Raw genomic sequence first — 27,675 nt, 5'->3', positions numbered from 1 at the left:
CCTACATTTACACATTGGTGTGTACAGGAAGCGAACCACCCGAGTTCTCCTGATTTCCTTGAGGGAGGTGGGGGCGAGATAGTTTCCGCAAAGAAGTTATGTGCTGAGGTCACTGAAGTATAGAAAGAATATTTGTACTTTGTTTAGCCCACAAATAAGGTGAATAGGCTGAAAGAAGGAGTTCACCTCAGTGCTACTTGATAAAACATTGCAGCCTGTGGAATGTTGCATGAAGGTTTTGCGCTTTTTCCCCACTATGCCTTGAGGAATTGGGCGCATACCTTATATAAAGTCGGTTGAAATGAGGAGATTACCTCCGCGCTAGCCTTAGAAATCGTTATGGCCTAGGAATATCAGACGAAGGCCACGCTCTTCCTTTACACAATGCCTCGAGGAAAGGGGCACGTAGCTCATGTAATGTCGGCGTTCGTCAGAGGGTCCTATTTTCTCAGCTGTCACAACAGTGCATGTCTTTTATGATGAAGGCTACTTTAAAAGTTAACACATATTCCTCTGTGTGGCACATTTTTTAGCTAATGCCTCACGAACAGCAAATATCATATGCCCACCATGCAGAAAGGCAAAATGAATTCATTCTCACCATAGCCTTCTGAAGATGGGCAGATCTTACGATAGCCACACTCGCTAGCCCTTCAAAACATTGTACCTGTTGGAAATGGGGGTTGCCCAAGTCTCAAAGGGGGTAGCATGGCATCAAGCGGGCAGGCCAAACTTGGAGGACATGTGAAGCACTCACGCAGTACCCTCAGTCAACACACCAGGCACACCACAAAAGAGGCAGGACACCAATTTGAGTTGGAAAAAGATACGTCATTTAGTAGGGTTTCCAACCTGCAAGTCAAAAATGCATTAACAGTGTCATCATAACACGGCGCCAACTGGCACCAGAGCCAAGTATTTCAGAGGGGGAATTATTTACATAGGAACAAAAAGGGTTTGAGTCCATAGTCCATAGCTGTAAGGAAAAAGGATGGTTAATAAAACATTAGACCTGGGGCCAATCTGGCGGGGCCAACTCAGGCTCTCATCCTTAGGGGGTTGTAAATGCAAAATACCGCATTAGCATAGGTATATATATCATGCACAATCACGCCCACCCCACCCCTGTAAAAGAAAAACAACAACAGAGCCTTACAGCACATACTAGTCAGGAGCACCTGTAAGAAATCAGTACGGCAGGCTCATTAATTAGGGGCATAACAGGGGCCTGGAATAACTCTTCAGGCCAGCATAGAGGCACCACGGCACTAACAGGGCGCAAAAGCATACAATCACCCATCAGGTGTAAAACCACAGTATACCTAGGCCTCAATAACCTTAGTGTAGGCATAACATTTGCATAACCACATTAGCAGGGTAATCAGCAGACCATTAACACTAGGCGCAGTGGCGCATCACACCTGGACAGGTAACATGAAACGCTGCGTTACCCTAGGCAACCAGCATCCTGATCAGAAATGAACATGGCAAATAACCATTGCAGGGCTCAGGGGTCAACAAGCCATTAACAACCAGGCGGAGTTACCCAGCCCTTCACTCTAACTGGGGACCCCAGGACAACCCATAAGGTAGGTACCTAAATTTGCAATGAGGGGGAATAAGACTCTCTCTACCCCAGAATATGCAATAAGGGCAGTTTGTGTCAGGAAAGTTAGGGCAGTTCAACAAATCTGGAGCCCAAGTCACAGGTGCCTTCCGCAAAACGGGGCGCCTGTCAAGGCGACACGGTCCCAGGGGCGGGCACCGGCAATGTACCCCGTTGCCCCCCTTCCACCAACTTAAGACAAGCCCCACTCACCAGGCTCTCCTCGATGGCTTCTGTGGGGCTCAGTAGATCCTGCGGGGCGTCCTTTGGGGTCTCTTCTGCAGGGGGGAACCAGACACCGACAATGTGCCTCGAGGCCCCCCTTTCCGCTGCGTCACCCAGGGCCCAGTGGTTCCAAAACGGCCTCCTTCTCTCAGAGGGGCCTGGGGCTCCAACACGGTGTCTGGGCACCCGTGGGGGAAGCCTGCCTGGCTTTCCTCCCACGTTATAAGGCTCCTGCAGACGGCTTCGTTGGAGGGGGCGGGGCTGGCACCGACAATGTGCCCCGGCCCCTCACTTTAGGACCGCAGACCGGCGGGGTGGCCTCCCGCTCCGGTCGCTCCAATTCGGGGCTCCCTCCTTGGCACGGGGGCCCCGCACCAACACTTCACCTGGGTCCCCTTCCCTCACGGGGACCTAGGGCTTGGCGACGCTCTCCTCGCTCTGGCGGGCCGGCACCGACAGCGTGCCCCGGCCCCGCCTTCTCCACCGGCCCCTCGCGTGGGGCACAGACCGGCGGGGTGGCCTCCCGCGACGGTCGCTTCTCTCGGGGCTCCCTCCTCGTCACGGGGGCCCCGCAACGGAGCTTCACCCGGGTCCCCCTCCTACCTCACGGGGACCCGGGGCTTCGATTTCCCTTCTCCCGGCCTTCCCGGCCGATAACCAATCCCTGCGCGGCCTTCAGGGGTCACGGCCGCGCAGGCCAATCAGTGCGTGGCGGGGGCGGGCCGATGACGCGGTCAGGCCCCCGTCACGTGACGAGGTAGACGGCGGCTTCAGGGCCCAGCGCGGCCCTCACTCCACTTCGGCGGCCCTCTCCTGGCACCGGGGGCCGCCGCAACGAGGCCCTCAGCAGTGGGGGGGGTCCCACACACGCCGGACCGCGGCAGTGAATCCCAGCGGCGGTAAGGGGTAGGCTCCCTTGTAATTAATTAATAATAAGGCGGACAGCGCGCTGACACGAGGGTAGGCTCCTCAGCGCTGTTTCTCCTCGCAGTTTCCTCAGCCCACACAGCGCGATTCTCCTCAGAAGAAGGCGCTATTTACAGCGCACTGCTCTTCAGCGCTTCACCACACAGTGCTATGCAGGGCACAGTTCGAGTACCTAGCGCTTCTCAATTATAGCGCTTGACAGGCAGTGCCTACAAGGGGGTGACAGTTCCTAGGAGCCTACTCTTCCCCAGATGGCGCTTGATAGGCAGTCCAGGGGCAGTCTAATAGACTCAGTTCCTTGAGGGCACACTCCTCCTCAGAATAGCGCTTGCCGGGCAGTACCTCACAAGGGCAACAGTTCCTTCAGGCAGCTCCTCACGACCCAGTACTTCCACAGGGTCACAGCTTCATCAGGGGGAGTGGACAATCCTATTTCTCACCTCCTGGGCGCTTCTTCATTGCAGCGCTGGCGTAACTCCCGGTTCCCACAGTGTCAGGGACCTGGGTAGGGGCCCTCCCTTGTCAGGGGCCCATGGGGACAGCAGAGGGGGGGTTTATAGGGGTGCAGGGCCCAGCTCACAGGCCCATGTGGCGGTAGCACCTCACAGCAGGTCCCCTCTCTTCCTTGTCCCAGCGCTGACTGACTCTCTGGTGACACTTCTCCCTATTTATACCCTCCTCCCAGGCAGTGCCAGGACCTTCTAGAATGTTGGCACATCTAGCCTAAACTGGTTCTAGGGGAGGGGGTGAGCACCCTGGGTGCCAGGCTTTCCCTCCAAAAGCTAGGGGTAGCTGGGTAATATTATCTAGACCGCTGACCTATGTCAGTCCAGTGGCAAAACCCATGGCCATGGCATCCATTTTAAAAACAATACATTTCAGTCAGGTACATTTCCAAAATGGGGGTGCAGTTTTAAAATGGGGGATTTTACAAGTGCTCACATTATGTCAGGTAATTACATTTTCACAAGGTGTCTCACACCACTCATGGCCTATACAGGTTTAATCCCATGGGGGAGACAATCCAGATAAGGGGGTCAAAAGCGAAAAAATTTGGGGGGAAAAGGCCAAGTCCAACACGACTCCCCCCCAGCCAAAAGCCAGGGTAGACATATCAATGCCTTGATGGGCTTCCCTGCTTGGGGCGGTAAAAGGTGGACGCAGGCCTGCAACTACAGGAGCACCTGCAGTCTCTCCTCCACTCTGGAACCCAATGGTTCTCTTTCGCAACCCTCCCTTCACCAACAAAACCACCCCACTGGTGTTCCCTAGTGGGATGTTTCTCCTTCCTAGAGTGGGAGGCTCTAGCCTCAGGCTTGTAATTCCCTTGGACCACTCTCCTCTCTCCAAATTGCCACTGGTCCACCCATCTGGGGTCTACACCCTCAGACTGACCAGCCCTTAGGGGCGAGGCTCTCCTCCCCCTACTTCTCCTCCTAGGGTTCCTCCATCTCCTACGCTGGGGGACACCCTCACACAACTCTCTCCCCAACCTGGAGCCGAAACCCACAGGCTGAACCGGTGACAGGGGCGAGTCCTCCCTCTCCCTGCACCCCCTCCCAGAGTTCCGCACCCTCCTAACTGGAGTAGTACCCCTGGGAGTCACTTCCGGGGGGACTCTGGTTACAGAGGTCCCTCCCCCCAGGGCAGGCAAACCCTGTCCCTGGCCACCCAACCCAGGATCTGCGCCCTGTGGCTGAGCTGGTGACAGAGAAGAGACCTTCCTCCCTCTGCACCCCCTCCCAGAGTTCCGCACCCTCCCACTGGGAGTAGTACCCCTGGGAGTCAAATTGGTAGGGACCTGAATTACAGGTACCCCACCCTCCAGGTCAGGCAACCCCTTAACCTGGAACCCCAGTCCAGGATCTAAACCCTGTGACTGGTCAGACCCCCGAACCACTGGAGCTCCAATTAATGATGCTCCGGGTCCTCCTGACATGAGGGGATCCCTTCCTCTGGATGACACATCGGGACAGCCTAGACTCCCAACCTGGGGTTCTCTTAAAGAACACTCCAGGCCCGGTGACCACAGCTGGGGCATCTCGGGACACCTCCCCGTCTCACTCCCTTCAGGATCACTTCCCTCAGCCTTCCCAGACGCTCTGGCACTTACCCAGAGGTCTGCCTCCCGTGCAAGTTCCCTGGGGTCTGAGAACCCGCACCGCAACAGATGGTGACGCAGTCTTGGGACACAACTCCTTAGCATGTGCTCCCGGATAACGGCATGGCACAGCCCTTCCCAATCCTCCACTGCTCTCCTCACCACCCAATCCTCCAGTACAGTCCAACACTCCTCCTCGAACTCTCCCCAGGACTGATGGAACAGCTTTCCCCTGCCCCTAAACACTAACCCGTCCTCCTCTTCCGGGGAATCAGGCACAGTCTCTTGGGCTTCGGGAGTGGGACTCCTTACACTGGACCTACACTCGCTGCCACCACTGGATCCCACCCTCTTCGGTGAATCCAGACTCCTAAAACCACTCTCAGGGGACAACCTACCCACCTGAGCTGATCTCTCCCTGGCGAAGGCCCTCTCCGCCTCCGCCATCCTCTCCAGCGCTAGGACTTTTTCAGTCTCTAGTCGCTGCTCTTCTACCCTCAGCTGCGCTAAGCCCTCGGCATGCCTGAGCTTTGCCAGCGACAGCTGATACTCCCTCTCTTCTCTCCTATCTACCCACTCTTCTGGGGACAGGGAAAGGGATGGGGCAGTGCCCCCGGGACTGGACCCAGTGCGAGACTCCCTATCTCCGGTGTCCTCCACAGCTACTGGCGTCTCTGCCCGGCTAGACTCTTCCTCCTCCTCATCGGAGCAATTACCTCCCAGGGTTCTGGATGGGGAGCCCTCTCTCTGGTCTCTAACCCACTGACCCTTCAAAACTTCGGGGGGGTAGTCAGACAAGTCCCCATTAATCTCTAAGGGCTCTCCCCTCTTGAGGGCCTCATAGAGAAACAAATTCCTCCTAATGTTCCCTACTGGGGGTATCCCTCTCTCCAGGAGGAAGTCTATCACCTCCTGTTCGGTGTACTCCATCAGTTCCCCTTCCTGGTAAATCAACCCCATCGTGGCGAGATACACCCGGGACACACCCTCCCAGTGGAACAAGGGGACAATTCAAAATACTCTTCAGGAGGAAGCAATCAAAAACAATATTCAAACAATAATCCCCACCACAAGGCTCTACTTGTGGTGTAACCTGTGGCCGCTGTGGTACTGCGCAAACACAAGTCCTATCCCACCGCTCTGCCACCAAATGTTGGAAATGGGGGTTTCCCAAGTCTCAAAGGGGGTAGCATGGCATCAAGCGGGCAGGCCAAACTTGGAGGACATGTGAAGCACTCACGCAGTACCCTCAGTCAACACACCAGGCACACCACAAAAGAGGCAGGACACCAATTTGAGTTGGAAAAAGATACGTCATTTAGTAGGGTTTCCAACCTGCAAGTCAAAAATGCATTAACAGTGTCATCATAACACGGCGCCAACTGGCACCAGAGCCAAGTATTTCAGAGGGGGAATTATTTACATAGGAACAAAAAGGGTTTGAGTCCATAGTCCATAGCTGTAAGGAAAAAGGATGGTTAATAAAACATTAGACCTGGGGCCAATCTGGCGGGGCCAACTCAGGCTCTCATCCTTAGGGGGTTGTAAATGCAAAATACCGCATTAGCATAGGTATATATATCATGCACAATCACGCCCACCCCACCCCTGTAAAAGAAAAACAACAACAGAGCCTTACAGCACATACTAGTCAGGAGCACCTGTAAGAAATCAGTACGGCAGGCTCATTAATTAGGGGCATAACAGGGGCCTGGAATAACTCTTCAGGCCAGCATAGAGGCACCACGGCACTAACAGGGCGCAAAAGCATACAATCACCCATCAGGTGTAAAACCACAGTATACCTAGGCCTCAATAACCTTAGTGTAGGCATAACATTTGCATAACCACATTAGCAGGGTAATCAGCAGACCATTAACACTAGGCGCAGTGGCGCATCACACCTGGACAGGTAACATGAAACGCTGCGTTACCCTAGGCAACCAGCATCCTGATCAGAAATGAACATGGCAAATAACCATTGCAGGGCTCAGGGGTCAACAAGCCATTAACAACCAGGCGGAGTTACCCAGCCCTTCACTCTAACTGGGGACCCCAGGACAACCCATAAGGTAGGTACCTAAATTTGCAATGAGGGGGAATAAGACTCTCTCTACCCCAGAATATGCAATAAGGGCAGTTTGTGTCAGGAAAGTTAGGGCAGTTCAACAAATCTGGAGCCCAAGTCACAGGTGCCTTCCGCAAAACGGGGCGCCTGTCAAGGCGACACGGTCCCAGGGGCGGGCACCGGCAATGTACCCCGTTGCCCCCCTTCCACCAACTTAAGACAAGCCCCACTCACCAGGCTCTCCTCGATGGCTTCTGTGGGGCTCAGTAGATCCTGCGGGGCGTCCTTTGGGGTCTCTTCTGCAGGGGGGAACCAGACACCGACAATGTGCCTCGAGGCCCCCCTTTCCGCTGCGTCACCCAGGGCCCAGTGGTTCCAAAACGGCCTCCTTCTCTCAGAGGGGCCTGGGGCTCCAACACGGTGTCTGGGCACCCGTGGGGGAAGCCTGCCTGGCTTTCCTCCCACGTTATAAGGCTCCTGCAGACGGCTTCGTTGGAGGGGGCGGGGCTGGCACCGACAATGTGCCCCGGCCCCTCACTTTAGGACCGCAGACCGGCGGGGTGGCCTCCCGCTCCGGTCGCTCCAATTCGGGGCTCCCTCCTTGGCACGGGGGCCCCGCACCAACACTTCACCTGGGTCCCCTTCCCTCACGGGGACCTAGGGCTTGGCGACGCTCTCCTCGCTCTGGCGGGCCGGCACCGACAGCGTGCCCCGGCCCCGCCTTCTCCACCGGCCCCTCGCGTGGGGCACAGACCGGCGGGGTGGCCTCCCGCGACGGTCGCTTCTCTCGGGGCTCCCTCCTCGTCACGGGGGCCCCGCAACGGAGCTTCACCCGGGTCCCCCTCCTACCTCACGGGGACCCGGGGCTTCGATTTCCCTTCTCCCGGCCTTCCCGGCCGATAACCAATCCCTGCGCGGCCTTCAGGGGTCACGGCCGCGCAGGCCAATCAGTGCGTGGCGGGGGCGGGCCGATGACGCGGTCAGGCCCCCGTCACGTGACGAGGTAGACGGCGGCTTCAGGGCCCAGCGCGGCCCTCACTCCACTTCGGCGGCCCTCTCCTGGCACCGGGGGCCGCCGCAACGAGGCCCTCAGCAGTGGGGGGGTCCCACACACGCCGGACCGCGGCTGTGAATCCCAGCGGCGGTAAAGGGTAGGCTCCCTTGTAATTAATTAATAATAAGGCGGACAGCGCGCTGACACGAGGGTAGGCTCCTCAGCGCTGTTTCTCCTCGCAGTTTCCTCAGCCCACACAGCGCGATTCTCCTCAGAAGAAGGCGCTATTTACAGCGCACTGCTCTTCAGCGCTTCACCACACAGTGCTATGCAGGGCACAGTTCGAGTACCTAGCGCTTCTCAATTATAGCGCTTGACAGGCAGTGCCTACAAGGGGGTGACAGTTCCTAGGAGCCTACTCTTCCCCAGATGGCGCTTGATAGGCAGTCCAGGGGCAGTCTAATAGACTCAGTTCCTTGAGGGCACACTCCTCCTTAGAATAGCGCTTGCCGGGCAGTACCTCACAAGGGCAACAGTTCCTTAAGGCAGCTCCTCACGACCCAGTACTTCCACAGGGTCCCAGCTTCAGCAGGGGGAGTGGACAATCCTATTTCTCACCTCCTGGGCGCTTCTTCATTGCAGCGCTGGCGTAACTCCCGGTTCCCACAGTGTCAGGGACCTGGGTAGGGGCCCTCCCTTGTCAGGGGCCCATGGGGACAGCAGAGGGGGGGTTTATAGGGGTGCAGGGCCCAGCTCACAGGCCCATGTGGCGGTAGCACCTCACAGCAGGTCCCCTCTCTTCCTTGTCCCAGTGCTGACTGACTCTCTGGTGACACTTCTCCCTATTTATACCCTCCTCCCAGGCAGTGCCAGGACCTTCTAGAATGTTGGCACATCTAGCCTAAACTGGTTCTAGGGGAGGGGGTGAGCACCCTGGGTGCCAGGCTTTCCTTCCAAAAGCTAGGGGTAGCTGGGTAATATTATCTAGACCGCTGACCTATGTCAGTCCAGTGGCAAAACCCATGGCCATGGCATCCATTTTAAAAACAATACATTTCAGTCAGGTACATTTCCAAAATGGGGGTGCAGTTTTAAAATGGGGGATTTTACAAGTGCTCACATTATGTCAGGTAATTACATTTTCACAAGGTGTCTCACACCACTCATGGCCTATACAGGTTTAATCCCATGGGGGAGACAATCCAGATAAGGGGGTCAAAAGCGAAAAAATTTGGGGGGAAAAGGCCAAGTCCAACAGTACCCATCTGAGTTATGTAGGTAAAGGTGAATGGCGGCATGAAGTGGTCACTACACTGCACTGAAAGAAGCAGTGATCAGAGCAGAAGTGGGGTGGGGCGGGGCGACGGCGGAGGGAATGGCATGGGGAAAATCATGTTTGCTTATGTGCGGTTGTTTTCGCCCATCCTTAAAAAGCAACAAACCAACCGCCGAGGCAACGCAAAGTAAGAATAGTCCCGCTCAAGTGACCTAAATGCCCCTTGGAGAGATGAGACGTGTAAGTCCGGCAGTCGCCATGGGCGTGAACCAAACCATTAAAGGAGGGAGTAATGTGACCACACAAAGGAACCGTATTTAGACAAGGCACTGAAGGGACCCAATGAAAGGTGAGGGGCGTGCAAGGGGTGGGATCAATCCCATAACGCAGATACAGCATACCTTACAGAGCAGCACATGTGCGCTGCCAGGCTCGACCTAAAAATGCATTTACAAAGCCAATAGATCTCACATAAGTGAAACTTATTGACTTTACAAGTGCTTGTGCGCTCTCCAGTATTGGCTGCTTAATTATACATGTTGCCCTCAACTGTAAAACATTTCGCACTGTTACCTGGCTTGTACTGTTATTGAGGACTTTATGCATACTCTAAATGTTCAGTGTGGTAAGTAATGTCATCATTGCCTCAGTGTTCTATCAAACGTCTACCTGTCAGAAGTCGCACAGTATTTTTAGAATGTGTCATGTACTTTAATTTGTCTTGCATGAATTCAAAAACAATGTTTAATCTGCTGAGTATTACAACATACACAGTATTTCACTGGTTATTTGTAGGGTTGTGAGAAAGTCACATAATTTGCTTTTGTGTAAATAAGATAGATTTGGGGAAAATGTGAAATTATGCAACAAACACATCCAAAATGTAGCCATATATTTTAGCTCAAAATGCGTCCTCACATACTTTTTTGATGCAAGGAGGCATTTTGCACAAAAAAACACAATTTCTGCGAACAACAGTTGCTCACGTTCTGGTTGTACGTGTTGTTCTATGCTCTTCGTAACTGGAAATTGCCAAAATCACACTAGCGTACTTTAAATTTCCCCTAGGTCCTTTAAATTTCACCCAGGCCTAGTTATTTGGGCTCATTTTGTTTGTGTGTGCACCATCGCTGGATGCACTATAACTTTATGCTGACATCTCCAATCATTTACCATAAGCATGTTAACGAAGGTCTGCTGAGTATGGCTCTGAAGGACGTGTGTTAATTCTTTGACTGCATTTTGTATGGACACACAGACACACACACGCACACACGCACACCCGCACACACCCGATCTTCAATGCTAATTTTTTTTCAAACTGATTTAAGCACTTTGGTATCTTTTTCTTCAACAACATAGTGCACTTTGTCATATGAGAACTTTTCAAAAAGAACTTAAATTCTTCAGGACTGTGGCAACTTCCTCAGGCGCAAAGTCGGTCACTTCATCATACTTGAGTTTCATTTCCCTCTAATGATTGACTAATTAATTATACTGCTGGGAAAATGTCAAAACTTCAGATCTGTAGCACTGGCAGTGCTTTCTATATATATAATGTACTGTTTGCTTGTTATTGAATTTTTTATTTTTATCACAACTACTGATTTGATAAAACAACCATCTGTCACTGTTGGGAAATGACGTATGAACACAAAGGTTTTTTTAAATGGACAGAACAATTTATTTTGCGGACACCTCAAAATTATTTTTGGAAAATGATCTCAGTAATTACATTCAAGCATTTGTTTTTCATTTCAAAGGTGATTATTTTGCATGGATTGAATATAACATGGTGCCAGGCGTTAACAAGCACATTTCCACAACATGTTCTGATAGTATGGCTTTGATTATCTGTGGAATTGTATGTCTGTGTTGTGCATTAGTTTGTTCAAGTGGTCATTCCACAAATGTCTTTGTCCATTTTCAAATAGTGAATACTAAATGTGAACTCTATTCCTGTTGTAGTTAAACAATTAAAACCTTATCACTTACCTAAATGCTTTTTTATTTACCTTTCATGCTCATTTCACTCACTTTGTGTTGATTCTTTTCTCTCTTAGACTGAGAACACTTCCGGTTTCTCTGGGAGTATTACTCAGGTCGGAAGTCCAGTTGGAAGTGCAATGAATCTTATTCCTGAAGATGGTCTCCCTCCAATTCTCATCTCTACCGGAGTCAAAGGAGGTGAGTGAGGCGTTTTGCAGAATAATAATCACTGAAGAGCTCTCATGTTTATCTTCATTTGATAATGTCAAAGGGAAGTTGATAGGGGCATCATAGAAGGCTCACAGTTGTAGGTGTCCTGTCCCAAAATGTGTATCATTTGCCATTATTTTCAGCTGATGAATTAAATTAAACTGTTAGATTGCAATTTAAAAATACTATGTTCGAGGCATGTCAGCTATAGATCACATGCTTTGCATACTCCTGCCATCTAGTGTTGGGTCTGGATGTTTGCAAGTTGTTTTTGTTTGAAGAAGTCTTTCCAGTCATGAGGTAGGTGACTCCTCTTTTCAGTCATAGTGCACATGGACATGGACTCCATTGTGAGATTGTTTTTTCCCGCCATCGGGATCGGACGGGTATTGCTGCGCTCCTCTTTGGAATCAATCCTCGGGTTCCCCCTCGGTGCGAACTTCTCTGTATTGTTTTCGAATGCGCTTTCTCTTTACACGGTTTGATTCGAATTTCAAGACTTCAACAGATCTGCGGGCGGCCTTCCGACCCATCGGCGTCTGTTCGGCTCCTCGTCGATGGAACGGACTCCATTTAAATTCTGTCCCCTATCCGCGTACGTACTCTCATATGATGTGTAATTTGTGCTTGTCCCCGAGCACGAAGAGCAAGACTGCCTTGTGTGCCGATCCTTCAGAACAAAGAAAACTCTCTGTGATCGTCTGGCTCAATGTCGAGAGATGCAGCGGTTGGATGTCACACTGGACCTCTTCGGTGAAGATTCCGAACAGAAAGAGGTATCAACAGCAGAGGAAGAGCTGGCTTCCGCTGCTTCTGACTCCGGATCAGAATTACAGATCCACCTCTAAGACGATGTGCCGCAGGGACACGGGGACGTGAGTACCGAAGACACCTTCTCCCCCTCTTACCGTCCCTAAAAAAATCTAAGGCTTCTGCACCACCTCCGCCTCAAGGCCAAGGTCGACACCGAGAAGAGGTTTCTTATGCTCCGCCTCATGGCTTTGGACCCGAAACACTCTGAAAATCCTTCCGGCTCGGGACCGAGTCGGCCAAAGCCTACTTCCGAGCCGAAACCTTCGAGCCCTAAATTCAAGATGGGTTCGGACCCAAAACCTTCGACACTGAAACCCAAGAAACAACCGTCAGAGTCGAAACCCTCAGCACCAAAAGGACATTCCGGCTCGGCTCTGAAAGCTTTGGTGCCGAAGGGCAAAGACTTGCCTACAACACAACCGAAACCAAACATATACAATCTACCTCCTAAATTGGATTTGAAACAGAAAAAACTGTATATTCACCCTGACACAGGGCATATCCATGCTAAACCACCATCTAAGCACAAGCTTTCTGATGACAGCCCATGCAAAATTCCTTTGAAGAAAAGAAATGTTGGGACTTGTTCTTTCCATCTCCATCATCTCCATCTCCACCACAGTCTGATCCATTACATATTACTTATAGTCAGTCTCCTCCACCTCAGTTTGATGCAGGTGACACTGACGATGATGATGCACAATTACCAGATGGACGGACTACACAACTGATCCTCCACAGGATACAGACCCAGATCTTTATCCTGCCAGGGCATCCCCACCTGATGACATTCTTTCATACCAACAGCTTACTGCTAGAGCAGCAGAATGCCATGTGGTGGAGCTACATAAAGAGTCTTTAGAGGATGATTTTCTCTTTGACACTCTAGGGTCACATAAGTCCAGTCATACACTGCCTATGCTCAAGGGTGAGTTAAGTGGTACAAAAAGGGGTGGTGATGGACGGAGCATCTGAACCAATCAAACACTCACACCCAGTCAACAGATCTGGGTTTAATCCATCACCGTTCTTTAGCCCACTCTGCCACCCCAGTTCAGACATGGCCATATGCAAACTGCAAGGGTGAGTTAAGGCATACAGACAATATTTTTAAAGATCCTGCCCTTGCCAAAATCCTTCCTCCTAGAGTAGATAAAAAATATAAATCTTCCCCCATAGATCCTATTTTTATCAAGGGTCAGTTATCACTTGACTCTTTAGTGGCATCAAATGCTAGAAAGAGAGCTCACTCTCAAGCTTCTGGTGATGCCCCTCCCCCAGATAAAGAATTGAAGCTTATCGATGCTTCGGGCAAGCAACTAATCAATGTTGTATTGCTAATACAGAGGGCTTACCAGCAAGATACGATGGAGCCCACTGGGACGAAATGGAACAATTACTTCAGCATAAGGCAAAGGCTCAGGATTTAATCCAAGAAGGCAAACTAATTTCTAATGCCTCTATCAGATGCGCTCTAGATGCAGCGGACACAGCAGCTAGAGAGGTAAATGCTAGCATCCTACTACTACGACATGCATGGTTATGGATATCAGGATTCAAACCTGAAGTCTAGCAATCCATCATGAATATACCTTTTGATAAAAAACATATTTTTGGCTCTAAAGTCGATATAGCGCTCGAAAAATTTAAAAAAGACACCGATACAGCAAAATCGATGGGAGCGCTTCAATCTCCCTCAAATAGAGGTTCCGTTTGGAGCTCTTTTTATAGGGGAGGGTCCAATTCCACAGGCACTGACCAGAACACTTCCTCGTACAAAGACAATTCCCAATCATCTTTTACAAGAGGATTTTTCAGAGGTGGTTATAGGGGAAATGGTCCTAGGGGCAGAGGTAAAAACACTAAACCTCGCACTTCCCCTTCCTCAAGTAAACAGTGACTTCCCAAGACTTTTTCCCCATTTGGAAATCAATAACAACTGACAAATGGGTGCTTGGAATTATCCAACATGGTTATTGCCTGGAGCTTATCAACAATCCTTCAAACAGTCCTCAATCTCACAAAATGTCATCAGACCACCAGCACTTGCTTCAACAAGAAGTGCAATCTTTATTACTCAATGGAGATATAGAACCAGTTCCACTTCAGTACCAAAGGTCAGGGGTATTTCCTTTTACTTTCTGATTCCTGAAAAGGTCGGCTCCTTGAGAACTATTCTAGATCTCAAAGAGTTAAACAAATACATATTGTCAGAGCACTTTCACGTGATAATTCTTCAACAAGTAGCAGCAGGGCGACTTTGTCTACTCTATCTCTAAAAGACGCCCGCTTACATATTCCAATTCATCCCGCTCATCGCAAATACCTCAGATTTGTGATAGCAGGCAAATATTACCAGTGGAAGGTACTTCCATTTGGCACCTCCACATCACCTAGAGTGTTCACCAAATGTCTCGCAGTAGTAGCCGCTCATCTCAGAAGAAAATGTATACATGTCTTTCCTTACCTGGATGACTGGCTTATCAAAGCGGGCACCTACCAAAACTGTATACTAGACACTCCGACAACAGTACACCTACTTCATCAGTTGGGTTTCACAATAAATGTTCAAAAATCGCACGTGTCCAGCACAAGTGCAATATTAACTGGGAGCTTCCCTCAACACTCTCAAAGCTCTAGCCACTCCCAATGTAGCCAGGATTCACAATATTCAGGCCACAATATTACAATTTCCACCCAATCAATCAATACTAGCCAGAATCTTCGTGCAACTGCTGGGGATGATTGCATCCTGTATTGCATTCGTACCTCATGCAAGGCATCACATGCGTCTTCTGCAAGAATGTCTACCACGTCAGTGGAATCAATCACAGGGTCTTTTAACTGATCTAGTGTTGGTAGACAGCTGCACCCATCGCTTTCTGAAGTGGTGAAACCTTCAAAACTTAGCTAAAGGGCAGCCTTTTTATAGACCCAATTCCGCAGACTATACTGACAGCAGACACATCGTTAACAGGTTGGGGTGCCCATCTTCAACATTACACAGTACAGGAGCTGTGGTCGGACAATCGTAAATGTCTCCACATCAACTACCTGGAACTTCTAGCAGTGTTCCTAGCACTCAAAGCTTTTCTCACCCAACTTGTAGGCAAGACTGTCTTAGTTTGCACGGACAACATGACAGCAATATACTATCTGCAGAAACAGGGAGGGACACACTTTCTCCAGCTGTCGCGCCTTGAACAAAGCATTTGGAATTTGGCGATTCACCACAAAATCGATCTCCTAGCAGAACACCTTCCAGGAGTAGACACTCCAATTGCATACCTGCTCAGCAGACACAGGCAGCAAGTACACAAGTGGGAACTTCATCCCCAAGTCCTTCTTCCCTATTTTCAACAAGCATTTACAATGCAACGGTCTCGCCTTTGCAAAAGTTAGCGCTGTTGGCATTGTAAATGACAAATGTTTTATTTATGTGTTGGTTTTGGAAACAGATAAATTAATGGCATTGTCATGAGCAGTAGAGAGTGAGTAGTAGAGAGTGAGTAGTAGAAAGAGTAGTAGAGAGTAATAGTGAGTAGTAGAGAGAGTAGTAGTGAGTAGTAGAGAGTGAGTAGAGAGTAGTAAGTGAGTAGTAGAGTGCGTAGTAGAGAGTAGTGAGTGTGTAGTAGAGAGTAGTGAGTGTGTAGTAGACTAGTGAGTGTGTAGTAGAGAGTGTGTAGTAGAGAGTGTGTAGTAGAGAGTGTGTAGTAGAGAGTGTGTAGTAGAGAGTGTGTAGTAGAGAGTGTGTAGTAGAGAGTGTGTAGTAGAGAGTGTGTAGTAGAGAGTGTGTAGTAGAGAGTGTGTAGTAGAGAGTGAGCAGTAGAGACTAGTGAGTGTGTAGTAGAGTGGTGAGTGTGTAGTAGAGTGGTCAGTGTGTAGTAGAGTGTGTAGTAGAGTGTGTAGGAGAATGTGTAGTAGGGAGTGTAGTAGAGTGTGTAGTAGAGAGTGTGTAGTAGAGAGTAGTGAGTGTGTAGTAGAGAGTGTGTAATACAGAATGTGAAGTAGAGAGATTGAAGTAGAGAGATTGAAGTAGAGAGATTGAAGTAGAGAGATTGAGGTAGAGAGATTGAATTAGAGAGATTGAGGTAGAGAGATTGAAGTAGAGAGTGTGGAGTAGAGAGTGTGGAGTAGAGAGTGGAGAGTCTGTAGTAGAGTGTAGTAGAAAGTAGTGAGTGTGTAGTAGAGTAGTAGAGAATGTGTAGTAGAGTAGTAGAGAGTAGTAGAGGGTGTGTAGTAGAGTGTGTAGTAGAGCGTGTGTGTAGCAGAGTGTGTAGTAGAGTGTAGTAGAGTGTGTAGTGTAGAGTGTGTAGTGTAGAGTGTGTAGTGTAGAGTGTGTAGTGTAGAGTGTGTAGTGTAGAGTGTGTAGTGTAGAGTGTGTAGTGTAGAGTGTGTAGTAGAGAGTGTGTAGTAGAGAGTGTGTAGTAGAGAGTGTGTAGTAGAGAGTGTGTAATGTAGAGTGTGTAATGTAGAGTGTGTAATGTAGAGTGTGTAATGTAGAGTGTGTAATGTAGAGTGTGTAATGTAGAGTGTGTAGTAGAGTGTGTAGTAGAGTGTGTAGTAGAGTGTGTAGTAGAGTGTGTAGTAGAGTGTGTAGTAGAGTGTGTAGTAGAGTGTGTAGTAGAGTGTGTAGTAGAGTGTGTAGTAGAGTGTGTAGTAGAGTGTGTAGTAAGTAGTGACTGTAGTAGATAGTGTGTAGTAGAGAGTGTCTAGTATAGAGTGTGTCGAAGAGAGTAGTGGCTGTAGTAGTGAGTGTGTAGTGAGTGTGTAGTAGAGTGTGTAGTAGAGAGTAGTGACTGTAGTAGAGAGTGTGTAGTAGTGTGTAGTAGAGAGTAGTGACTGTAGTAGAGTGTGTAGTACAGTGTGTAGTAGAGAGTTGTGACTGTAGTAGATAGTGTGTAGTAGAGAGTGTCTAGTATAGAGTGTGTCGAAGAGAGTAGTGGCTGTAGTAGTGAGTGTGTAGTGAGTGTGTAGTAGAGAGTAGTGACTGTAGTAGAGAGTGGGTAGTAGTGTGTAGTAGAGAGTAGTGACTGTAGTAGAGTGTGTAGTACAGTGTGTAGTAGAGAGTAGCGACTGTAGTAGAGAGTGTGTAGTAGAGTGTGTAGTAGAGAGTGTGTAGTAGAGTGTGTAGTAGAGAGTAGAGTGCGTAGCAGAGAGTAGTGACTGTAGTAGAGAGTGTGTAGTAGAGTGTGTAGTAGAGAGTGTGTAGTAGAGTGTAGTAGAGAGTAGAGTGCGTAGCAGAGAGTAGTGACTGTAGTAGAGAGTGTGTAGCAGAATGTGTAGTAGAGAGTAGTGACTGTAGTAGGGAGTGTGTAGTAGAGAGTAGTGACTGTAGTAGAGAGTGTGTAGTAGAGAGTGTGTAGTAGAGAGTAGTGTCTGTAGTAGAGAGTGTGTAGTAGGGAGTGTGTAGTAGAGAGTAGTGACTGTAGTAGAGAGTGTGTAGTAGAGAGTGTGTAGTAGAGAGTAGTGACTGTAGTAGAGAGTGTGTAGTAGGGAGTGTGTAGTAGAGAGTAGTGACTGTAGTAGAGAGTGTGTAGTAGGGAGTGTGTAATGTAGAGTGTGTAATGTAGAGTGTATAATGTAGAGTGTGTAGTAGAGAGTGTAATAGAGAGTAGTGACTGTAGTAGATAGTGTGTAGTAGAGAGTGTGTACAAGAGAGTAGTGGCTGTAGTAGTGAGTGTGTAGAGAGTGTGTAGTAGAGTGTGTAGTAGAGAGTAGTGACTGTAGTAGAGAGTGTGTAGTAGTGTGTAGTAGAGAGTAGTGACTGTAGTAGAGTGTGTAGTAGAGAGTGTGTAGTACAGTGTGTAGTAGAGAGTAGTGACTTTAGTAGAGAGTGTGTAGTAGAGTGTGTAGTAGAGAGTGTGTAGTAGAGTGTGTAGTAGAGAGTAGAGTGCGTAGCAGAGAGTAGTGACTGTAGTAGAGAGTGTGTAGCAGAATGTGTAGTAGAGAGTAGTGACTGTAGTAGGGAGTGTGTAGTAGAGAGTAGTGACTGTAGTAGAGAGTGTGTAGTAGGGAGTGTGTAATGTAGAGTGTGTAATGTAGAGTGTGTAATGTAGAGTGTGTAGTAGAGAGTGTAATAGAGAGTAGTGACTGTAGTAGATAGTGTGTAGTAGAGAGTGTGTACAAGAGAGTAGTGGCTGTAGTAGTGAGTGTGTAGAGAGTGTGCAGTAGAGTGTGTAGTAGAGAGTAGTGACTGTAGTAGAGAGTGTGTAGTAGTGTGTAGTAGAGAGTAGTGACTGTAGTAGAGTGTGTAGTAGAGAGTGTGTAGTACAGTGTGTAGTAGAGAGTAGTGACTTTAGTAGAGAGTGTGTAGTAGAGTGTGTAGTAGAGAGTGTGTAGTAGAGTGTGTAGTAGAGAGTAGAGTGCGTAGCAGAGAGTAGTGACTGTAGTAGAGAGTGTGTAGCAGAATGTGTAGTAGAGAGTAGTGACTGTAGTAGGGAGTGTGTAGTAGAGAGTAGTGACTGTAGTAGAGAGTGTGTAGTAGAGAGTAGTGACTGTAGTAGAGAGTGTGTAGTAGAGAGTGTGCAGTGATTTGAGTTTTACATCAAATTAAAAACGGGAACGGAACAAACTCATCCTATACATTATTGTGGTAGGTGCCCACGCATATAGGGTTAAATGATGCGTTAGATGCCACAGGTCCCACCAACACGCTTCCTTTATGATAGGAGAATGCCCAACATCGCGGAGATTTGCTCTCTGCTCTTCCCGGATATTTGTATTTTCAAATATATAATGTTATCCTGCTAAACGAAGACGATGCTCAAACTATAAAAGAAGAGGGTTTCACAGATATGTTAGTCCTTCCGGGCAAACGAAATGACCCAAAGAAAGATCAAGTGACAGTTTAGAGCTCCAAGTGAGTCTTAATAAAATCAGTGTCTGGAACGCATAGCATCAAAAAACGAGCGGGGCATCAAACTGCAGTGTCATTCAATCAAAGCTTCAAGGCTTCTGAGCGCTAGCCGAGAATTATTTTTTGTGAAGCACTAATCACTGTGGAAGGTGCCCCTGCTATCCCAGATGTGAGAAGTCAGTCTGATATGAAAATAAGCAGTATTTGGAATGAATGTATTTGGCAGGGGGAAGGTGGGGCGGCGCAAGACCGTACTGACGAGTGAACAGGAGCCATTTTGTACCGAGTGATTCTGCCTGTGTGCATGTAGACAAACCAGGCAGCAGCATGAGCATGTGATTCGGTAAAATAACAAGCATTTACAATGCAATGGTTTTGCCTTTGTTAAAGTTAGAGCTATTGGCATTGCTCTTGACACTCTGAAGCTCCACTCTGCATTCTGAAGCTCCACTCTGCACTCTGAAGCTCCACTCTGCACTCTGAAGCTCCACTCTGCACTCTGAAGCTCCACTCTGCACTCTGAAGCTCCACTCTGCACTCTGAAGCTCCACTCTCCACTCTGAAGCTCCACTCTGAAGCTCCACTCTGAAGCTCCACTCTGAAGCTCCACTCTGAAGCTCCACTCTGAAGCTCCACTCTGAAGCTCCACTCTGAAGCTCCACTCTGAAGCTCCACTCTGAAGCTCCACTCTGAAGCTCCACTCTGAAGCTGCACTCTGAAGCTCCACTCTGCACTCTGAAGCTCCACTCTGAAGCTGCACTCTGAAGCTCCACTCTGCACTCTGAAGCTCCACTCTGAATCTGAACTCTGAAGCTCCACTCTGAATCTGCACTCTGAATCTCCACTCTGCACTCTGAATCTCCACTCTGCACTCTGAATCTCCACTCTGCACTCTGAAGCTCCACTCTGCACTCTGAAGCTCCACTCTGAATCTCCACTCTGCAGCTCCACTCTGAATCTCCACTCTGCACTCTGAAGCTCCACTCTGAATCTCCACTCTGCACTCTGAAGCTCCACTCTGCACTCTGAAGCTCCACTCTGCACTCTGAAGCTCCACTCTGCACTCTGAAGCTCCACTCTGCACTCTGAATCTCAACTCTGAAGCTCCACTCTCCACTCTGAATCTCCACTCTGAAGCTCCACTCTCCACTCTGAATCTCCACTCTGAAACTCCACTCTCCACTCTGAATCTCCACTCTGAATCTCCACTCTCCACTCTGAAGCTCCACTCTGAAGCTCCACTCTGAAGCTCCACTCCACTCTGAAGCTCCACTCTGAAGCTCCACTCTGAAGCTCCACTCTGAAGCTCCACTCCACTCTGAAGCTCCACTCCGAATCTGCACTCTGAATCTGCACTCTGCACTCCGAAGCTCCACTCTGAAGCTCCACTCTGAAGCTCCACTCTGAAGCTCCACTCTGAAGCTCCACTCTGCACTCTGAAGCTCCACTCTGAAGCTCCACTCTGCACTCTGAAGCTCCACTCTGAAGCTCCACTCTGCACTCTGAAGCTCCACTCTGAAGCTCCACTCTGAAGCTCCACTCTGAAGCTCCACTCTGAAGCTCCACTCTGAAGCTCCACTCTGAAGCTCCACTCTGAAGCTCCACTCTGAAGCTCCACTCTGAAGCTGCACTCTGAAGCTCCACTCTGAAGCTCCACTCTGAAGCTCCACTCTGAAGCTCCACTCTGAAGCTCCACTCTGAAGCTCCACTCTGAAGCTCCACTCTGAAGCTCCACTCTGAAGCTCCACTCTGAAGCTCCACTCTGAAGCTCCACTCTGAAGCTCCACTCTGAAGCTCCACTCTGCACTCTGAAGCTCCACTCTGAAGCTCCACTCTGCACTCTGAAGCTCCACTCTGAAGCTCCACTCTGAAGCTCCACTCTGCACTCTGAAGCTCCACTCTGAAGCTCCACTCTGCACTCTGAAGCTCCACTCTGAAGCTCCACTCTGCACTCTGAAGCTCCACTCTGAAGCTCCACTCTGCACTCTGAAGCTCCACTCTGAAGCTCAGCTCCACTCCGAAGCTCCACTCTGAATCTGCACTCTGAATCTGCACTCTGAATCTCCACTCTGAATCTCCACTCTGAAGCTCCACTCTGAAGCTCCACTCTGAAGCTCCACTCTGAAGCTCCACTCTGAAGCTCCACTCTGAAGCTCCACTCTGAAGCTCCACTCTGAAGCTCCACTCTGAAGCTCCACTCTGAAGCTCCACTCTGAAGCTCCACTCTCCACTCTGAATCTCCACTCTGAATCTCCACTCTCCACTCTGAAGCTCCACTCTGAAGCTCCACTCTGAAGCTCCACTCTGAAGCTCCACTCTGAAGCTCCACTCTGAAGCTCCACTCTGAAGCTCCACTCTGAAGCTCCACTCTGAAGCTCCACTCCACTCTGAAGCTCCACTCTGAAGCTCCACTCTGAAGCTCCACTCTGAAGCTCCACTCTGCACTCTGAAGCTCCACTCTGAAGCTCCACTCTGAAGCTCCACTCTGAAGCTCCACTCTGAAGCTCCACTCTGAAGCTCCACTCTGAAGCTCCACTCTGAAGCTCCACTCTGAAGCTCCACTTTGCACTCTGAAGCTCCACTCTGAAGCTCCACTCTGAAGCTCCACTCTGAAGCTCCACTCTGAAGCTCCACTCTGAAGCTCCACTCTGAAGCTCCACTCTGAAGCTCCACTCTGAATCTGCACTCTGCACTCCGAAGCTCCACTCCGAAGCTCCACTCTGAAGCTCCACTCTGAAGCTCCACTCTGAAGCTCCACTCTGAAGCTCCACTCTGAAGCTCCACTCTGAAGCTCCACTCTGAAGCTCCACTCTGAAGCTCCACTCTGAAGCTCCACTCTGCACTCTGAAGCTCCACTCTGCACTCTGAAGCTCCACTCTGAAGCTCCACTCTGCACTCTGAAGCTCCACTCTGAAGCTCCACTCTGCACTCTGAAGCTCCACTCTGAAGCTCCACTCCGAAGCTCCACTCCGAAGCTCCACTCTGAAGCTCCACTCTGAAGCTCCACTCTGAAGCTCCACTCTGAAGCTCCACTCTGAAGCTCCACTCTGAAGCTCCACTCTGAAGCTCCACTCTGCACTCTGAAGCTCCACTCTGAAGCTCCACTCTGAAGCTCCACTCTGAAGCTCCACTCTGAAGCTCCACTCTGAAGCTCCACTCTGAAGCTCCACTCTGAAGCTCCACTCTGCACTCTGAAGCTCCACTCTGAAGCTCCACTCTGAAGCTCCACTCTGAAGCTCCACTCTGAAGCTCCACTCTGAAGCTCCACTCTGAAGCTCCACTCTGAAGCTCCACTCTGAAGCTCCACTCTGAAGCTCCACTCTGAAGCTCCACTCTGAAGCTCCACTCTGCACTCTGAAGCTCCACTCTGAAGCTCCACTCTGAAGCTCCACTCTGAAGCTCCACTCTGAAGCTCCACTTTGCACTCTGAAGCTCCACTCTGAAGCTCCACTCTGAAGCTCCACTCTGAAGCTCCACTCTGAAGCTCCACTCTGAAGCTCCACTCTGAAGCTCCACTCTGAAGCTCCACTCTGAAGCTCCACTCTGAAGCTCCACTCTGAAGCTCCACTCTGAAGCTCCACTCTGAAGCTCCACTCTGCACTCTGAAGCTCCACTCTGCACTCTGAAGCTCCACTCTGCACTCTGAAGCTCCACTCTGCACTCTGAAGCTCCACTCTGAAGCTCCACTCTGAAGCTCCACTCTGAAGCTCCACTCTGAAGCTCCACTCTGAAGCTCCACTCTGAAGCTCCACTCTGAAGCTCCACTCTGAAGCTCCACTCTGAAGCTCCACTCTGAAGCTCCACTCGGAAGCTCCACTCGGAAGCTCCACTCGGAAGCTCCACTCGGAAGCTCCACTCGGAAGCTCCACTCGGAAGCTCCACTCGGAAGCTCCACTCGGAAGCTCCACTCTGAAGCTCCACTCTGAAGCTCCACTCTGAAGCTCCACTCTGAAGCTCCACTCTGAAGCTCCACTCTGAAGCTCCACTCGGAAGCTCCACTCGGAAGGGGCAAAGATCGGAGCATCACGGAACTAAAACAAATATAAACAAGGCAGTGAGTGCAGCACCGCCTTAGCAGTGGGATAGCAGCCTTGATAACATCGGAGCAGCCCCTGCGCCCGGCCTCAAAACAATAAAGGCAACTCTAGAATGCAGATTTACCTGTATCCCGCAAGTGATGTACGCAGATGGGAAAGAAACAAATAGCAACCTTGGAGAGCTGGCGGGGCAGGCAAACACAGCATCGGGAGACGCAATATAAATAAAATAACAGCTAGTATCAAATTATACAAAAGCCCAACGTAACGAATTGCTCAAAAAAGTCAAACATCATGTGTACATGAAGACGCAATATAAATTAAAAAAAAAAACAGCCACCAACAGATTAAAGAAAAGCCCCTCCATAGCGGATCGGTAAATAAACTCCAAACGCATCTGTTTATGCAGCATCACACAACCCACATGCCCGTAATATTAAACAAACAAGTGATAGCCGCAAACCTTATCATTTAAATTAGTTAAAAAGCCGTTGTCCGAGCACCCGTGAATTGCCTGAGAGCTGGGGTACAAGCCTTCGCCAATGCAGAACGGGCACAGAGAGGCAGCCTGCTGTGGCGGAGCGCAAAATGATGCCCCCCCTGCAGAATGCGAAGAGGCCCCGAGGCTCTTGAGTATAAAGCATGCCTCGCAGATATGTAATGAGCTTGGGCTGAATAGGATCCCCCCGAAAGGCTGCAGGGTTTCTGCATGTTAGCCCCTAAAGAGCGGTAACATTATTAAAGCCGGTTTATGAGGTAATGGACAAAGTAAATGACTTCAACTAAAAAGGGTGTAAAAAAGGGCCGTGTCTTGATTTCGAGTGCTCGATCGGTTTATGAATTATGTGATGACTCGGTTCAGATATGGGGTCCAGGATCAGTACATATCCAAACGCCTTACGCTATCGGCTTGGATAGAAAGTATTGTAACCAAACTCGAGGGGACTTCAGAAGTACAGTGCCATAAAATTCAGCCATCAATGTTTAAAACTAAATAAAAAGGTAGCGTCCCAAAAAAATAAATAAATAAATACCGCCTTCGGGTAAAGTCCGCGCTATATAAAAATGCATAAATAACTAACTAAATACATACCGCAAATCACTGCCGTCACTCTGCCGGCCTGCGACCAGGAAGTCAGGCAGGCCGGCGCGTCAACAGGAAACAGGAAGTAGGAGGGCGGGAGCCTACCCCGCCTCCCACGGAAGAGCCGCGATTGGACGGAGCCGCCGTGTTTGGAGCACCGGAGCAGGCAGGAGCCTACCCTGCGCCCCGGTGCAGAAGGAGGTAAGAAGAGTCCTGCTGCCGGGCCCTGCAGCTGAGGAGAGCCGCCGCACGAAGGAAGCCGGTGAGTGCGTTGCTGAGCGGGGAAGGGGGAGGCGGGGGGCGCGGGGAAGGGGGAGGCGGGGGGCGCGGGGAAGGGGGAGGCGGGGGTGCGCGGGGAAGGGGGAGGCGGGGGGCGCGGGGAAGGGGGGGGGCGCGGGTAAAGCATGTGCGGGCGGGCGGCCTTTGTATGTATGTGTGCGTGCGTGTGACTGTGGGGGAGGGGGGTGTGTGTGTGTGAGCGAGTGTCTGTGTGCCTGTATGTGTGTGCCTGCGTGTGCATGCGCTCGCCTGTGTGTGCGTGCGTGCGTGCATGCAGAGGGGTGGGGGCTGCCTGCCTGCGTCTGTAAAAGCAAGGGCTGTGAGTTACTCTGCGCATGCGCGGGGGCAAGCCTGTTCATTCCAAGCCAGCCTCAGCCAGCCTCGGGAAAAACGAAAGTAATAAAAAAGCGAAACTGACACTGCCACTGCAGACAATGCTGCGCGCTCCCGAGGTGAAATCCGGCACTGAAAACGCTCGTAACACTTTGGTGTCCACTCTCCTAAAAACGGATCACATTAGTTGTCGAGCTGACAGCATTCATGCTTCGCATGAATGCTAACGTCAGCTCGACCTAAAAATGGGGATTTCCACAGATAGATTTGTTTGCCACAGTACACAACGCAAAATGCCAAACTTCGCATCCAGGTTCCCACACCGAGCATCCAAAGGGAATGCTCTATGGATGAATCGAAATTTGCCTAGCTTAGTTACGGTAAGTTTCAATTCTAATAAGAACACAGAGGCGAAGATTATGCTTATTCTCTCTTCGCTTTATTCTACCACATAACTCCACCGCAGCCTATTAAAACATCAATAATCTTTATCCCCATCAGGGAAAAAAAACATTGAAATGGGAGCATAAAGTTCAACAAGTGTGAGCCAGACTACAATGCTCATGAGCCTATATGGCAACACCGTCTTTTAGTCCTTCCTTAATGTCCATATGCCTTAGAAAGTCCTTCCAACCTAGTTGTCCCTTCTCTTTCTTCGCGCCTATGCATTCGAATCACTGGTCTTGTTTGGAACCATCATGTCCTAAAACAAACACCATGTAAAGTTTCTGGTAAAGGCTGAACATCAACCACCACAGAGTTTTCATAAAGGCAAGCAGTCGTATATCCATCATACAGGCATAAGGAAAAAGGTTTACTTCCCGCCATACTGGCGGGTTCGCACAACCGTGCGGTGGGGAGGATAATCCTCGCCTCCGTGTCCTTAATAGAATTGAAACTTACCATTACTAAGCTAGGCAAATTTCGATTCTATGTCAGGACCGGAGGCTCTAATTATGCTAGTTTAAAGCTTACTTACCACCAAATGCGCTATATCCGCCACTGGTTTGAAATAAACCGTTTGAAGGTGGAATCCGAAGACCAATCCGCGGCTCGCATCAAATCTTCCAAGCGAGCTCCTAGAGAAAACGCCTTTGAAGCCTTCGCACCCCTGGCTGAATGTGCACCAAACTGTTTTGTGTCTATACCCGCTTCTTGCATGACCCAGCGCACCCACCTAGCAATGGTGGGGGAAGAGACTACTTTGTGTGGTTTCCTTAAAGCAATAAGGAGTTGTCTTTCGCCCCGGGGCGTAACTCTGAGGTTAAGTCCTCGTTGGCCTTGAGGCACTGCACAACACATAGTTTGGGCATATCGGCAAAGACAGTATACACATTGTTCTAGAAGCAGACTTCGTGCGCCGTCCAATCGTAAAAGTCACCCCATCCAGGGAGAAAACTTGTGCAGAAATGTCTAGTGCTCGCACATCTGAAACCCTGCGACAAGTGACCAAACATAACAACATGGCCATTTTAGCCGATATCTCTTTCAAGGAAAGATATTTGTTAGGCTGCTAAGACAGAAACAAGTTGAGGACCACATTAACATCCCACAAGACAGAGTAACGCGGCTCAAGGGGTAATGACAGATGACTACCCCTCAAGAGTCGGCAAACAAAGGGATGCTCCCCCACTGGAGTACCATCAATAGGGGCGTGGCCCGCTGAGATAGCAGAACGCATAGCATTGATGGTTCGGTACGCTAGGTCGTCTGTCCCCAATTCTGCCAAAAAATTCAGAATGGGAACGACTCCTGTGACCACGGGATCCAGGTCCCGTCAAAGACACCAATGTAGCCACTTCGTCCAGGCGGACCGATACCGTTTTGAGGTGCTGCTAGCCCACGCCTTTGATAAGAGTTTCAGCCAGTTCCGAAAGGCCTGGGAACGACCAGCGTCACCTGAAAGGCGCCAAGCCATGAGGTGGAGAGAGCCCTGGGCGACCAGGTAATGCTGCTCTGTCCGGATTCCGAAGAATGTGAGGAAACGGAGTAGGATTGGAAAATCCCAAGAAAGTTTCAGAACAACTGGAAACCATACTTGGTACTTCCAAAGCGATGTCACCAGCACCACCTCCGCCTTCTGACGGCGGACCTGAGCTGCCAGCCGCACAATCTTGGAGAATGGAGGAAATGCGTAACTCCGTTCCTGACCCAATTCCTGCAGGAAAGCGTCTGTTGCATGCGCAAGAGGGTCCGGCCTCCAACTGAATAATCTCGGGAGCTGGTGGTCCAAGCGGGACACTAACAGATCCACCGAGAAAGGGCCCCAGAGGCTGGCCAACCACCGGAAGACCTGAGCATCCAGCTTCCACTGACTGAAGTCCCGCAAATGCCGGGAGGGCCAATCCGCGACTTGGTTGGCTTGGCCTGGCAAGTATTCTGCTGTCACCCAAATATGGTGCGCTAAGCAAAAACTCCAGAACCCCTTTGCCAGGTTCGCTAGGGCTTGGGAGCGAGAGCCTCCTAGGTGGTTGATGTAACGCACCGCGGAGACGTTGTCCATTTCCAGCAGGACGCATGAGCGAACTCTGTCCCTGGTCCAACACTGGACCGCAAACGATTCTGCCAAAAGCTCCAGACAATTGATATGGAGCTCTTGCTCGGTCTAACAACCAAGCGCCTCCAGTAGAAAAATCACTGCAGTGAGCTCCCCACCCAGACTTGCTGGCGTTGGACTCTGACGATGTCGGGTGCGGCCCCGTAAATGGTCCTGCCATTCCAGGCGTCCATGTGGGCAAGCCACCAGGACATCTCCTCTTTGACCTCGTCGGACAGAGGAACCAACTGATCGTATGAAAAACCCCTCCTGAGATAGTGTGCTTTGAGGCGCTGCAGTGCACGATAGTGCAGGGGCCCCGGAAAGATTGCCTGGAT

The 27,675-nt window shown here is 50.1% G+C and overlaps 1 protein-coding gene across 1 annotated transcript in view; it reads left to right on the top strand.

Moving 5' to 3' along the window:
• The window catches only part of ZFYVE9 (zinc finger FYVE-type containing 9), a 676,896-nt gene that overhangs the window by 406,497 nt on the left and 242,724 nt on the right, over positions 1-27,675 (top strand). The window contains exon 8 of the mRNA XM_078670659.1: positions 11,261-11,384. Within this exon, the coding sequence (XP_078526785.1) occupies positions 11,261-11,384 (124 nt within the window). The remainder of the gene's footprint in view (positions 1-11,260; positions 11,385-27,675) is intronic.

This window comes from Lissotriton helveticus, chromosome 1_2, assembly GCF_964261635.1.
Source record: "Lissotriton helveticus chromosome 1_2, aLisHel1.1, whole genome shotgun sequence".
NCBI lineage: Eukaryota > Metazoa > Chordata > Amphibia > Caudata > Salamandridae > Lissotriton > Lissotriton helveticus.
The sequence above is the reverse complement of the archived record's forward strand: the minus strand, read 5'-3'. Positions and strand labels throughout refer to the sequence as shown.